Source organism: Zootermopsis nevadensis, unplaced genomic scaffold, assembly GCF_977971745.1.
Source record: "Zootermopsis nevadensis isolate Lab colony 2312 unplaced genomic scaffold, Znev_1.0 Znev_ptg000017l, whole genome shotgun sequence".
NCBI lineage: Eukaryota > Metazoa > Arthropoda > Insecta > Blattodea > Termopsidae > Zootermopsis > Zootermopsis nevadensis.
Genome location: NW_028259149.1, coordinates 5,273,708 through 5,289,081, shown reverse-complemented (window position 1 = coordinate 5,289,081; position 15,374 = coordinate 5,273,708). Strand labels below are relative to the sequence as shown.

The following is a 15,374-nucleotide window of genomic DNA, read 5'->3' as shown; positions in this document are numbered from 1 at the left end:
TGTAACCAATTTTAAAATTTATTTCAACATTGTTAGTTAGTAGTTAACATTCCACATTGTTTTCTTTGCTTGAGAACCTCCTAAACTGGGGTATACACATATTTTTTAAACTTGATTATAAGAGTGTTTTATATGCAGTGCAAATAATGGATATATTCTGCTATGAACCACAACAAAGATACTGCACCAGTGTTTTAACACATATTCATAGTAACCAAGGTTTCAAAAGTATAAATTAAATCTACTAGCCAGTTAACTGTCACTTTTGAAAAAGACTTCCTTGCACATTGATTATTCAAAGTCTTTTGTGTGATGTTTTGATCACCATCATGAATGGAATATGTATATTTGCTTGGGATGGTGTTAAATAGGGCCTTTGCTGATGATGACAATGATAAATCCTTGATTCTACAGTAGAGAATTTCTCTGTTTCTGAAGGAAGACATTTTCATGTTTCATTACTGTTCCAGCGAGCTGACTACTTCTGTGCCAATTTTAAAAAAGCTGCAAAGTTTGGGCATTATGCTCTCAATATACCTCTGTACACTCACTTCACATCACCAATCCGGAGGTATGCTGATGTGATGGTCCATCGATTACTTTGTGCCTCTCTTGACTACTCACCTAAACCTAACTGGGAACCAGATCATGTGCAGGCGTAAGTTGATATTTATTAACTTATTTTTGTGTGGATTTGTGGTTTATTTAACAGTGCTTCATGTAGCTCAGACTTTATAGTGTTGGATGATAGGATGATAATGAAATGTGAAAGATGTGTTAGGAAGCGGTCATGTCCTAATTTAAGGTGCTGCCCCAGAATTTTTCTGAAGGGACTGAATAAAAGTGTCAAAAACCCCAGATGGGTTAGTGGGTCTCTGGACCAAGATTTGAACCCAGGACCTCCTTCCTAAGTCTACAATGTGTAACTTCAAGAAGATGATGACCTTTATGGATCTCCTCTAGTTGGATGTCTAAGGTCCTTATGAGTTTTTTCTGTATGTTATCCTAAGTCTTCATGGATGAATGTGGAATATGTACAGAGATGCAGAAAGCATTCCTGTTTAAAACCTCCTTGTAGCAAAAATCTTATTGAAAGAAAATAGTCTTATAATAAGATGCAGTAATTTTGTTTGGACTTCTTAACCTTGAGCAGAAGAGTCTATGGGAGCTTTTTGGATTTGATCCAGCATTTTGATTGTTGTTCTGTATCCAATTACTGTGAACCCACCATAAAAATATCTGTGGTACAGAGATGGGATGTGTGATTGTGCATTAAGTTCCTCAAGGATGTCATCCAGTATGTAACTAGTAAAGTGATTTGTTGACGTGCCGTGATTAATTCTGCGTAAAATTTGAAGTGTCTGTGTAACTATGATGGAATTTCAAGGACAACACTACCATGAATTTATCTTCTGGAATTATTACATATAACAGGATTTTCTCACCACCTGATAGTAATGTTCATACCATTATGGTGCCACCTCATTTCTAGAAACTGGCATGCACTACCTGAAAAGGATGTCAGAATTAAAGTATAAAATGTACTTCTTACCTTTGAACTCCTACAGTTATTATACCAGGTGATTCAAAAAGGACTTTACAACTTTGAAAGTGTATAGAAATTTATTCAGAAGGCTTACAGAATCGGTTGAGGTGTCATTTTGTAGCAAAACAAATCAAGTTTGACTCATGTTGTGCTGTAGTACCAAATTCCGTCACTGCGAGCGCAAGCGGCAGTGCATTTGAAAATGGCCCGAAAATTTTCTCATACCACAGTTAGACGAAGATGACCAAAAAGGACGCATTCACTTCCAGCAAGACGGCGCACCACCTCACTACCTCACAGAAGTCCAGGATTTCCTCAATAACCGTTTCCCAGGTCGGTGGATTGGTTGAACAGGGTCGATAGCATGGCCACCTCGTTCTCCAGATTTGACACCTCTCGATTTTTTCTTATGGGGTTTCATTAAAGATCGTGTGTATGTTCCACCCTTACCTGCCAATCTCACTGAGCTCAAAGCTTGAATCACCGCCGCAGTTGCAGAAGTGACACCGGATATGCTGGATCGTGTTTGGCAAGAAATTGATTTCAGGTGAGATGTCTGCATTATCACCAATCACATCGAACCAAAATGACTGTTTGAGGTAAAACTTGATTTGTTTTGCTACAAAATGACACCTCAACCGATTCTGTAAGCCTTCTGAACAAATTTCTATACACTTTCAAAGTTGTAAAGTCCTTTTTGAATCATCCTGTATTATAAGGACAGCTTTGAATATGATGGGTATTAGAAAAATAGAATGTATGTGGACTGGATTCAACTGGCTTAGGAATAGTTTGAATGGCATGTTTTTGTGAATATGGTAATGGACCTTTGTAAACAAGGAATTTCTTGGCCATATGAGCAGCTATCAGTATTTTAAGAAGGACCCTGCACTGTTGAGTCAAATTAGTGTATTTATTTATCCCATGATATAATTCCCTTGCAGTATTGCGGCTTGCTGTAACAAGAAGAAATGTCAGGTAAAGCACGCTGAGGAGCAGAGCATTGAGCTGTACCTCACAGTATATATTGGTCTGCATGGTCCAATGGTTGAAGAGGCAGTGGTGATGGATGTGAAAGATCAATCATTTGATATCATTGTTTGCAGCACTGGACAGGTCCAAAGGATCTACACAAATGTGAGTAACCCACAAATACAGTACAGAGAATTCTTCTGTGTCATTCTTCTGCATGGCCGTCTTGGAATCTTCAGTTTAACCTCTTTTATGCGTACTTCTGTCTGTACTGTTGATTGTGAATATTAACCATAAGATGTATTAATTAAAGTTATTTTATATGAAGTGACTTTCACAAAATGGTTTAAATGTTTGTTACTGATTCTTGTAGCATCAGTACATATTATTGAGGTGGTAGGTAAAAGTAGCTTCTCTTTCTCATAAGATATGATTAAAAATGTTCAACTGATGGACAAAAATTGTAAGTTGCACTTCTGGACACTCCTTTTATTTTTGTATGTGTGCTAAATTAGTCCACATTAAATGGGTCCATTGTCACCACTGCATGGTGCAAGAGAAGACAGTCTCCATGTACAGAGGCTAGCAGTGAATATGTTTACTAAGCAGTTACGGACAGCTGACAAGGGATGGTCTTCCAACTTCTGAGTTAGCTGGGTTCTAACAAACCTCACCGTAAAAGTCTAAAATTTTATAAAATGTTACAAAGGGCATTTGATTTGGCCAGATTCATTGGCATTACTTAAGAAATGGAAAACCAACACAATAATTTGACATATAGTATGCATGAGAGAGACAAGAAATCCATTTTAATTGGAATATCTGAAGAGGAGAGAACTAGCCATGAATTGGAGGACAATATTAAAATGATTCTTAAAGACATTGGGAGTGATGGTGTGGACTGGATTCATTAATATCAGCTGCGTGGTTTGGGTGTTTGGGCAGTCATTTTCAAACTAATATTTTTAGTATGGCTGTAAGTTTGGGCTCCAAGGGTAATACCACTTTCCAGACTAATTTTTTCTCCTAAATTTGGGGCAAAAAATAGCATTTTATTTAGTTCAGTTTTGTGATCTTTGATCATTAAGACATGCAAGTGAGTAATTTTTTCAGAGCACTTTATAACATGTGAAATTATGCATATAAACAGCTTAATTATTGCCCCGAGAACTATCGCGGTCTCTGCTTAGATGTTAAGTGCTGTCTGAATCTCTCATTTATACTTCTGAAGTAGAAGTATCACTGGACTTATCAACAGCTTCTACTTCACCATTATAACTGTTATGAGTCACTTTCATGTTCCATTATCACAGACTGTCACAAAATACTGGTGTTGGTATTATTGTTATTGTTGGTGTGGTGGTAGTATTAGTAGTGGTGGTATTAACAGTAGTTTAAATATAAAAACAAGCCAGTACTGTACACACTGTTTATCACATATGAAATCATAACAATGTGCAAAGACTTGGCAGAGTCAAAGTAGAATAAATACAAATAAGTATAAAAGAAATCTGCAGAAGTCTGTCAGTGAACTACTGAACACTAGTTCCATCTGGTGATAGGTAGCTCAAATTATTGGAATAAAAGAAATTGGGATAATAATTTGTTGGTGCAAAATTCTGACTGGTATGGGTTATTGTGGGAGAATGTATTTGAAGAAAAATTTCCAACCCAAGTTAATTCAGGATAATAAGAGAAATTTTTAGTGTTAATACACTTCATTTTCTGCAGAATTTGCCATTTCCAGCCAGCGTGATGTGTAAAACAGAGGATGATAAGGTCATTGCACAGGAGATTGAGTGGCTCCCAACAGATAATATACCATTTGGATTCCTGCAAATCGTGGAAATCTTCAGCATCATCACAGTTGAATTATCTCGCTCTCCTGTGTCAATGAAGGTGGAGACTCGTCTGCTAGACCCTCGGGGTAACTCAGTGAATCCACTTATAAAGAAGGGAAGTAGTGACACCAAATGCCAGGGACATGAGACTTGATTGGGATCTGAGATCTATTGTAAGTATCAGTAGAAGGATGTTTCATGTAATGAGCATTATAGGTGGAATTAAGCAGAAGTGATTCTTGTTAGGGCAGGAGGCATTTTACTTATGCTTTTGATTAATTTTTATATTCTTAGCTCTTCTGTGGGAATAATATATATATATATATATATATTTCTTTCTTTTCTTTTTTTTTTTTTTTTTTAGTGTGAATATATTTTGAAATTATTTTATCTGTATATGGTTTACCAAGAGAAGTGACTCCCTGAGATGATAAAACACTGTATCAAAGTGGAAATAAATTCTCTTGAGGACATTCACTCTGTTTTCTACCTTATTGAAGGATTTTATACTTTTGAGAAATGTTTTAGATGACAGAGACTCTGGAGCCCTTGTAAGTTTGTTGCAGTCAGTATTGAGACATTTCATGTGTAAGAATCTGTCATATGAGTATAAAATTTTGTGCATCAAATTCATATTTTAAAGTTGGATATGAAATATTTTTAATAAGAAATGAAGACAAGTGTGTGTGAGAGATTGGGACAAGAAAAGATGAAAGCAAGGAAGTGGACTGTAGACAATTCCCTGTAATATAATGTATGGAGAAAAAAGTAATAGGATGATTGAAGCATAAATTAAAAATATTAGTAAAATTGATGTAATGTTTTTAATATTTCTGACATGTCCAGTATGCTAAAAACAAGCCAGAACTTAATTGATGGATATAAACATCCAAAAATTACAAATTAATTATAGAAAATGTTTCTTTCACGAATGTATATTTTTTTTCATAACTTACTGGAAAATGAAGACTGGTCTGTTTGGGAAAACCATGTAAGTAAATTAAGCAGCTCAGGCAGTTTTCTGTTCACCATTTTGTAGTAATATTTATTAGATACAGCTGTATGTCAGATCTCATATTACCATATGTTGTCTGTCATTAAAATGCAAATGATAGACTGCAGTCTTTCTCACATGTATGTTGGAAAATCTGCCTTAAAAATGTAACTCAAGGTAAACTGATAATAAAAGTAAACACCTGTGTAATATGATTGATTCTTCAGGATCATGATTTTTCAGCTTCATAGGTTATATAGTGTCAGATAGTAGGAGGATTGTGTGAATTGGGAAGGAAGTAGTTTGTCTGTTTTAAGAAATCGCAGCAATTGCCTGAAGGTACTGAGAAAAAGAAGGTACATCAGCATTTTCAGTTCGTGGCACCTCTGAATTTGACGTAGAAGTGATAACTTAACTGTCACATTTGGCTGAATACTATCAATTGCCTTCAAATTTGGTTATGAATGGTACACAATGACAGGCTTACCTCTGTTACAGAACTGACAGTCTGACCATCATAACCTCTCCATTGCACAAGGACTGGAGAGTATGTCATGTTTTGACAAGTGTTATGTAATGATGAAATTTGAAGTATGTAATAAACATACTATGTGATAACATTTAAATGTTGTGGGATTTAATTTTTTAATATGTTCATGTTTTACTCAGGTTTATACTCTTTGTGGGTGTGGTCTGAGTGTAGTGTTCTCTCTTATTAGATTAAAATATCAAGTGTAGTTTATTTGTAACAAACATTAAGAATTTTCCACAGTAAAAATTTTAAATCCTTTTTATTTGTGATTTACCATTATGTGACCAAATGTGTTAACCAGTGTAAATCACTTCCAGTTTCCTTGTCTCTTTTTTTCTAGTCCATGCATAACACCCAAATCTTATGTGACTATTTAAGGTTATGATTTAAGTACTTAAAACTTTTGCTTTTATTTATTCCAGTAACCTTGTCCTAGGATGATCATGTTCTTCTGATTATGATGCAGTGTAGTCTTGTAGGTAGTTACCAACCTTTTTCAAGGAACATATCGTGTCCATCATCATGGTAAATCAGGTATGAACAAGGTGATATCATGAAATATATACCTCCAGAAACAAGTCTGAATGACCCAGTAGACCACACTATGAAATGCAAGATATGTTGATTATGAAGGAAACTTCATACAACAGGCATGGAAGTAGTCACAGGCTATTTAACATCCAGAATGAACCTGAGTAATTGCACAAAGAACAAAAACCTATCATAATAATCTTCAGCTAAATAGAGTGGAGCACACTTCAAACTCTTCTCCATTTGTGATACCTGAAGGTTCCTTATGGTCTTTGCAGGAGCCCAAAGAAATAGTCATGAGCCATATGCATCCACTCTACAAGAGCATGCCTTGTTTCTTTCAGGTCCATGGTAATCTTCTCCCAGCTGGTCTTTTCCCTTTAAATTTTCTAACCAAAATTGTGTGTTCATTTCTCATAACTCCCATGCATGCTACATGGTCCACCCATCTTATCCTTGTTGATTTAATCACCCTGAATTATATTGGTATAGAGTAAAAATTATTGTGGAATTTTTTTCAGCCTCCAGTTATTTCTGTTTAGGTTCAAATATTCTCTTCATTTCTTTCTTCTAGACCTTTTAGCTTGGAATTCAAATAGGGTTTCTTCAGAATATACAGTAGCATTCAGTACTGAATTGCATAACTAGACAGAATGATGGTATATACTGTATGACGCTGAAACGTGGTCAACTCAAGGCTTCCATAATTAACATGCCACATAAAAGAAATGTGTAATTAAATAAAATGAAGGACAGTCTTTTCTTATTTATTTGAATGCATCATAAGGAAGAGGAGGAAATGTACATTTTATTCTTCAACATGTGCTATTATAATTTGTGAGACACCTGAAATGTGATACATAGTTACATTTTGACTAAAATTATATTTGACAATCCACAATGCAATGCTTTTAAGTACTCCTATACTTCAGATTCAAGAAACAAGTATTATGTACAGGGTCATATAATGATATGCCATAACATTCTAAAACCAAAACTACACAATTCAGAAAACTGGATAATGGGTAATTTCTATATCATTACCAAAAAACACAACAAAATAAAATAACAAAATTGTCTCTGTATATACAGTAAGTGAACCACAACCAAACTTAAATATTTTTATAATTGTAATATTTTTATGGTGATATTACTTGTGCAATTTGCATATCAGTGTATCTCATACCCTTCTGTAGTCACACTCATACATTTCACAAATGCGACTTATCGAAAAAGGACCTTGCACCCCCTTAATTATTTGGCTACCAACATTATCTCAAAATAATCATTTCAGTCCTTTACCTAGATTTCGTCCCATCAATAATACCACTGCACAGGCCAAACCATTCCATTTGACCAACAGCAGTATAAACAATAAGTACTACATAGACCATATTAAATGTATGCAATACTTATAACACTTACCAATACAATAACATATCTGGCAGGAGGGTACATAGCAGAGGTGGCCAAACTTGTAAGCCATATGGGCAATTCTGTAGGGATCCAAATTATATTCACTTTTATTTTGACACAATATACAAGCACTACTGGAATCTCAATATGATGTTACATTCATTTGCAAACATAACAGCTGTTCATTATTCTTCTCCTTATGCATCATATTTCAATTTAATGTAAATAAATTTAAGGCAAATGTATTCCATTCATATACATTTTTATTGCACTGCCTCTATAATCAGATATAAATTCTGGAATTTAAACAATATATTTTAAAAAATGGATGAAAATTTCTTGGTCAGAGGTCAGCACTTCTAAAACTGCTTGTTATTGGAGCCAATGGACAAAGCATTCCTCACAGAGATAATTATGTGCATAGAAATAACAGAATTTTGTGTTTACAGGTGTTGCAATATTTTATTATAAATACTTACAAACTTAAGGTCTGAAAGCTCATGGAAGATGAAAGAGTTTGTCCACCCCTGATAAAGGATAAGCTTTATATGGAGGAGTAGCCTCAGTGTTGATTGTTGTCATGTCTGGTTCAACAAAACACAGTTGCCAACTATCCTAGTCTTATTGCATAAGCATTCACTTAATACACATTATGCCATGTAAAAGACTGAGAGCAAGAACTGATAGTTGTTAAGATCTGAGGACAGAACATTGTAGATATATTAGTGTACTTAATTTTGCTATTAACAGTCCTACAAAATAATCCCATTTAACAGTAAAGACAACAATTAAAAATATTACTATACTTTGACATAGAACATGGTCCTCTACCAATCAGGAAACAACTATGATAAAAATGACCTACTACAGTTTTCACAAAGTCCATAACAGAACCCTGTGTATATTTTCAAGCGAGTTGGTAACCATTATCAATAATGTTCATTATTCTGTAGTATATATTAGTGTTGCATCATGGAAGAGGATAAACTAGTCTTAACTACACTGGTATTTATTGCAGTGTGCTAAGCTAGTGCCAAAGAGTGAACTCTGTCAAGAGAAGAGTATCTAACAGGAGGATATGAATAGTCACTGTTAATCTAACCATGAACCTGCTAGATACTATTTCTCTCACTTCAATGCTGGATGTTGGACTAACTGCCACTTGGCGACTTGTGACGCCTGTGGTCATAATTAACTAGCCTGCGTCCCACCAGATACTTGTCATTCTTGATGTGTTCATACAGCTTGCGGAACTGACGGATCTGAAACACGATGACGCCACCCACCAGCATGATGAGAAGCAGGAAGGGATACAGCCTTCGTGCTATGAGATTACGCAGATGCAGACTGGTGACCACGAGGGGTACGATGCCATATGCTGTGGCGTATGGAACAGCTAGAGCCAGACCAAAACATGCCACCACTGGTGCAGCTAACTCACGAAGCACAAATCCCAGATCCATGCCACGAATTCCATCACGATAAGCTCTTTCAATAGCACGTCGGAGTGCCCACTCAGGACCCATCATGGTGACTGCACAGGCTATTTTGGTGTATAGAACACCCAAGGCCCAGTCCTGCCACACAAAGAGCACTGGAGTCTGGTCAAGAGGCACACGAAGTGGGATCACAACCACCAATTCCAGGAGAAGTCCAAAGAGGAGAGGGATTACTCCAAGAAGCAGTGAGAAGGCAACAGCAGATTTGGCACCCAGAACATACCATTGACATATGCGAGCAAGAATGGCAGCCCGGCCCTGGGGCAACCAGCTGAGCATCAAGGCAATGGCACGAGCAGCAAGCCAACACAGATAAGTTCCACATGCGGCTGTATATAGTTCATGCACTCGGGCACCTGCGGAAATCACTTCGCCGCCTGTTTCACCTACAGGAGGTACCACTGCAGCAACAACAGATGGAGCAGGAGGAGGAACTCCTACAAGCCAAAGGGCCATAACACGACGCCCCAACCAGACAGGTAGTGTAAGAGCAGCCAAGCTGGCAAATACAAGAGTCACACAAACAGCTATCAAGAGACCCACTAAACGAGCAGGGAACCACCGTGGACGTTCATATGGCTGGAATCCTGTTGGCCCCTCCCGCTGCAAGAGGGCCTGATGTGCTGCACCAAGACCTCCTGCAGCTCCACCACGATCATTGTTGACAGGGTGTTGATGATGGGCCTGAGCACCCTGTGGGGCCCCAGCAGCATCTGCAGGCCCCTGCTCTCCTCCCTCATCCCCAAGGAGGTAAGAATGCAAGTCCAACAGCCAAGCCACAGCTCGACACCAAGTACGCACTAAGCTTTTAAGCCATGTCCTTGTATGTGACTGCTCCAACAATGCAGGAAGTATAACCTATAGTCAAAGGGAGATACATATTACTTATCTCGGAACAAAATCTGAAATAAAATTATTACTTTTGTCTTTTGTGACTCAGTATAAATTTTTAAAAACACAATGAAATCTTCATTTAAGGTTCCTAAGGGCACAACAGAATTCTAATACAAAATTAGGAGAATCTTAAAAGGGAGAAAGTACAGTCAATTGGGACCATAAAAACCAAACCCCAATAAAGAAAATACTAAACTGCCATAAAACACTCACCTGAAGTAACAGAAGTTCAAGTGACAGTTCATTAACCTGTGCCTCACTTTGCAAAGCCACAATGTAAGGTAGAAAACCGGGCCATATGACTCGCAGAATTCGAATAGGCAGCCACAGCATGAGCAGCACTGCTGTTCCAAAGATGACTGCAGATGCCAGTAGTCGTCTTACATGTCGTACAATTGGAAGATGGATCATTTCCTAATTACATAAAATATAAAATTAACACTTATACCATCTGACAGAAATATTCAGATGTGGCCTGAAGGGTGGGTGAGGGTACAGATTTAGAGATCCTTTTAGATTGTAAGATGTATGCCCCATCCTAGCACCTTTCTTGTGAACTTGTGACATGACTGGAACAATAAAACTAAATTATGACATTATAACAAAATAACAGGCTGACAAAAGACTTGCATATACACACAAGTAACCAAAGAAAGAAACAAGTAGGGCTTAATGTTTTCCCTTTAGGAGAATATTCATCACATTTCTCACTGTGATAGTACTACTTCCTAAAGACACCTTGTCTACGATTAAGACTTTTCTTCTTATAGCTGATATTGGTAGCCAAGGCACTGTAGAACCTCATTCCAGGTTCACAAGAGGGGAGTGTCCTCCAGGTCGGGGGTTAGTCACAAGGCCAACAACCTTGCACCATAAAAAGGAAGATGTTTCGAAACCTCAATCGAAGCCTCAGAGAGACGGACCTAACAGAGGACCGAATGGAAGAGGAGAATTGAGGAGGCCATAGAAGAAGAAGAGGGGAGTGTTCTGCTATAATATTTTAATTTGAACTACAAACCTGAATTGGGCTGAAGTCTGGATCATTCAAATTTCTCAGGAACCAAAGTACACCAGGCCTCAATACTTCTCTAAGAAGCAAGATGAATGATGCAAAATAGTACACATACACCATCCCAACAAGCCAATGTATGAACATGGAGGTGCCAGGAGCCAAGCGGAAACTTGACTCTCGGTCTCGTAGGGTTGCATCAAACATTGACAAGGAGCAGATATCTAACCACCAACCACATATTAGTGGGAGGACACCTATTTCCACAACAGACAACAAGGACACCTGGAAAGAAGAAATAACATTACTTCAGTATTCTCAAATATTCACAGGTAACATGGCAGGCATATCTCTCCCATATATTGAAAAATTACTTTTGCCAGCTACTGAATGTACATGGGGTTAACGATGTTAGACAGATTGAAATAAATACAGCTGAGCAGATATGGACACACAGGTTAGAAGAAAAATCATTTGTTCTGGCTCCATGGAGATAGAATATTACTATCTAGGTTCATGACCACAATGAAATTTACTAATACAAAAATGAATGTAGATTCTAATGCTCCTGGCCCACTTGATTAAAGTAACCTAAATTTTCAATATCATTTTATTAACATTCAATGTTACTGTGCAATAACTGTATTCTGTGTGATGATTGTGCTGATGCAATTTATGTTATATTACTTTACCTTCACCACGACATAACAGAGTCCAAAAATTCTTCTGGATCTTCTTAAGCCAAGGAGTGAAGCCAATCCATGTAGCAGGACAAGACAGAGGCCAATGACACAATATCCGCATAAAGTGGTGACAAGGCCTTCAAAGTGAGATGCAGCGACATGCTCCCTCAAACTGAACCCCACCACAGCAAAATGTCCAATGTTGTATGGACAGAATGCAAACACCAAGATGAAGAGTGTATTTAATGAGATGACCCAGAACACATGTTCCAGAAACATAAGTGAACCATCTAATCCAAGAAGTCTTTCCCAGGTCAGTTCTTCTGCAGCTCGATCCCACTCTATTGGATTCCAATTTCCTTCATCAGCTGCTGCGCCATTGTCTCCAGCGCCACGCTCATTTTCCTCGGCATCTCCTACAGCAGCATTTTCTAGGGGATCCACTCCAACCAAGTCTGGACCAACAACAGGGGGTGGCAGAACACCTCCTGCTAAAGCAGCTGCAACTGGATGTTGTTCCTGTAGCACACAAGTATCCACAAACTTTTGATAGGAAAACCTAAATGGAATAGACCACTTGAGACACACTGGCATTGACGGGAGGATAATATTAATATGGATTCAAAGGAAACACGGTGTGAGGTTGTGGAATTCATCTGACTTAGAAGAGTCCACAGCAGGCTCTTGTGAACACAAAACTTTTGTTTACACAGAAGACAGAGAGTGACTAACATACTCAAAAAGAATTTTGCTTACAGTTGGTTACGCAGCTATGACAAAGTTGTGAGTTTATACTGAATATCAGAGGAAAAGTTGGCAAGTGGAGTGGAAATGCATTATAATGTGCCAGGCTTCAAAATTAAGGCAGACCTGAGCATATCCATAGACCTCTAGGTATCCTGATCTGGATGTTATGTAACAGAGCTGTTACACTCAGTTCTTCACTACAGGATGAGTGGGAAGTAAGTAGGCATTGAGAAATGGTTATAACCTCTATATTGTGCGTGCTGCCTCTCTCGGCCACTGCCCACACCACTGACGCGCGAATTATGAAATCCTATTTCGTAACGTATATGTACACATTATTTTCATTATGATTGCATTAATATTACAAAACCTATAGCGATTATTTAATGCCTACTTACTTCCCACCCACCCTGTAGATTACAGATTGGAAAAACCATACAATTTTTTTTTAATAATGGCTATTATATATCATTATAAAATGCATTTGTCATTAACATCTTTATCCTTTCTAGTATTAGGTCTAGTTGGCCTATGTAAGTGTCGAGAAGGAAGGCCAATGACCTAGCCTACGTGTCATCCTCTGTCTAATTGACAAGGTTGTAGTCGAGTCACAGTGAATAGCAGTTACATCAGCACTACTAGAAATGCTGGCATACAATTTGGACCAGAAGTTTAAAACTTAGGAGGCTTACTAATATACTTTCCATTACTTACTGCTTTCACTATGTGCATAAAACCTAGATTATGTGAATCTACTTACTTGATTTACACCTTGCTGTAAGTCAGGTTCCAATACATTATTATTATTTGGTGGGGGTGGATGTGGTGGAAGAATGTCTCCAGCTGGTGGAGGAGCATTGTTATTTTCTCTTTCAAGCCAATCGGGACCACCGCCATGCAAGATCTGTTCCCGTAACCATACCAGACCAATGAATGCAAACAATGTGCAAGTCACTACAAAACATCCGTGGAACACATCTGAAGCGGCGTTCTCTGTAGACAACATGTCGAGTGGCAGGGTCAGAATCTGCAACAAGTCATTATGCTGAACTAATCTGATGGTTTCTCTTACTTTCTGTGGGAGAAATGTATGACACTATCTTAAAATAGGCCATTATTCTGAATCTGCCATTTATAACCAACTTAATATTTGTTTCAGATGCCATAATGGTCCACAAAACATTGGTAAAAAAAGAAAAAATAACACGTCTCCATTTAAAGTTGTCATAAATTGATATATTTTTATACTTCTATGACAAATAAAAAATTTATTGACAGGTAAAGTTGTGTAAGGTTAGTTATTTTCATTTAGTTTACAAGATGATGTGTTTGTACTTCCTCTATAATCATGAATTTTGTGTTTTGTATTAGAAGACAACATGCAGAAGTGTAAGTGGCTCAATGTTAGTTTATGGTAGGTCTGCAACACGCTTGACATTGTAAAACATGCAGTTGAAGACAGACATCTTCATACTTGTGGCCATGAAAACCTCAAATCCTACATCATGCAGTTATGTATTAAAGTGGCTGAAATGTGTTGTCACCACAATATGAAGTTCTTTCCAGACAAAATGAGGCTTTCACATTGTTAAAAATAAGATAGAAAATAATGCTTGGTTTTTTTCAAATGTGTGTGTTCCAAGTTACTTGGCATGTTACTGCACATTATGAATCTTGAAATATGGTACGTACCGAGTCAATAGAGCCTGTGAAAAGACATCTGTAAATCCGGCATGCTGAAAGTGGCACAGCTCCAAGCCATGCTAGTGCCACTAGTGTGTAGTGTAACCAATACTTGACAGCAGTGCCAACACTTGATAATAAACCTCCAGCAACATCACGAAGAGGTAATCTCCTTGGCATGTCTGGAGAATAAATTGGTGTAAAGGAGAAGCGGTGCCCACATAACTCGCAATATTCTTTGCGGCTGTATCTCATCCACTGTACCAAACATTCTTGATGAATCCATTTAATACTTCCAGTGCATATGCAAGGATGAAACAGAGGCCGGTCTGGTAAACCTTCGGAGCGGCACACCCGGCAAATGTCCGCTCCTTGCAGATCTTCCATCATTTCGAGGATTGAAAGTATGTCAACTACATTATGACAAAAAGATGAATGGTACTAATGACACAGTTAAGAATAAAACGCAATTACAGTTCATAGTCACGTCTTACATCTTGTATAACACACTCTCAAATAAGACATTATTCAATATGAGCATATATAAATTCAATTAAAAGTGATATGTTTGAAAACTTCTTTCGGAAACATGACGTAACAAAATCTTCGTCTTCAACAGAACAGCAGGTATAGAACATGGAAGTTCATACCCCAAAAGGCCTACTAACGTCCGTATCATGCATTTTTAAATATTTCATAATTAATACATAAATGAATAATACAGAAAATATAAGTTAATTTATTAAACAAAAGATAACTTACAATTCCTAGTGGTTCAATTTACAGCTGCACATCATCATCATCGCTACTGACCCTGCAGCATAGAATCACTTGCAGCTAGCAATTCAATATTGCAACCTAAACTGAAAACATGTCCCTACTGCTGAACGTACTAGTTTAATAGGAAATTGTAATAGACAATCTAAATGCTGACATAATTTACTATGAACTTCAAAATTATATGCAATTGTATAAAATGATATACGGAGGAAAAAAGTTTTTCTCAATTTATCATGACGTATTTCCT

General features: G+C 37.4%; 2 protein-coding genes across 9 annotated transcripts in view; one reads left to right on the top strand and one right to left on the bottom strand.

Moving 5' to 3' along the window:
* The window catches only part of LOC110829877 (DIS3-like exonuclease 2), a 23,005-nt gene extending 12,739 nt beyond the window's left edge, over window positions 1–10,266 (top strand). For 5 of the 8 annotated variants that reach the window (XM_022064055.2, XM_022064056.2, XM_022064057.2 and 2 more), the window contains exons 13-15: window positions 471–658; window positions 2,491–2,683; window positions 4,250–6,147. In XM_022064055.2, coding sequence (XP_021919747.1) covers window positions 471–658; window positions 2,491–2,683; window positions 4,250–4,513 — 645 coding nt within the window. In that variant the 3' untranslated portion in view covers window positions 4,514–6,147. Of the gene's footprint in view, window positions 1–470; window positions 659–2,490; window positions 2,684–4,249; window positions 6,148–6,307 lie in introns of those variants that run through there. The other 3 variants (XM_022064052.2, XM_022064053.2, XM_022064058.2) reach the window with 3 other exon arrangements.
* LOC110829876 (E3 ubiquitin-protein ligase MARCHF6) lies at window positions 7,168–15,374 on the bottom strand. The gene is made up of 7 exons (XM_022064049.2): window positions 15,110–15,374; window positions 14,357–14,760; window positions 13,425–13,691; window positions 11,927–12,436; window positions 11,244–11,519; window positions 10,439–10,639; window positions 7,168–10,189 (listed from the first exon to the last, which is right to left on the bottom strand). Exons 2-7 carry the CDS (start codon window positions 14,735–14,737, stop codon window positions 8,984–8,986), a joined length of 2,841 nt encoding a protein of 946 aa, XP_021919741.1. The 5' UTR covers window positions 14,738–14,760; window positions 15,110–15,374; the 3' UTR covers window positions 7,168–8,983.

What these genes read in the sequence shown, in the direction of transcription:
- LOC110829876 (XM_022064049.2), bottom strand. Translation starts at nt 14,737, where the DNA reads ATGATGGAAGATCTGCAAGGAGCGGACATTTGCCGGGTGTGCCGCTCC. An exon ending in TCACAGGCTCTATTGACTCG is followed by an intron (nt 13,692 to 14,356) that starts GTACGTACCATA and finishes GACTTGTTGCAG; the next exon opens with ATTCTGACCCTGCCACTCGA. An exon ending in TTGAACTTCTGTTACTTCAG is followed by an intron (nt 10,190 to 10,438) that starts GTGAGTGTTTTA and finishes CTTTGACTATAG; the next exon opens with GTTATACTTCCTGCATTGTT.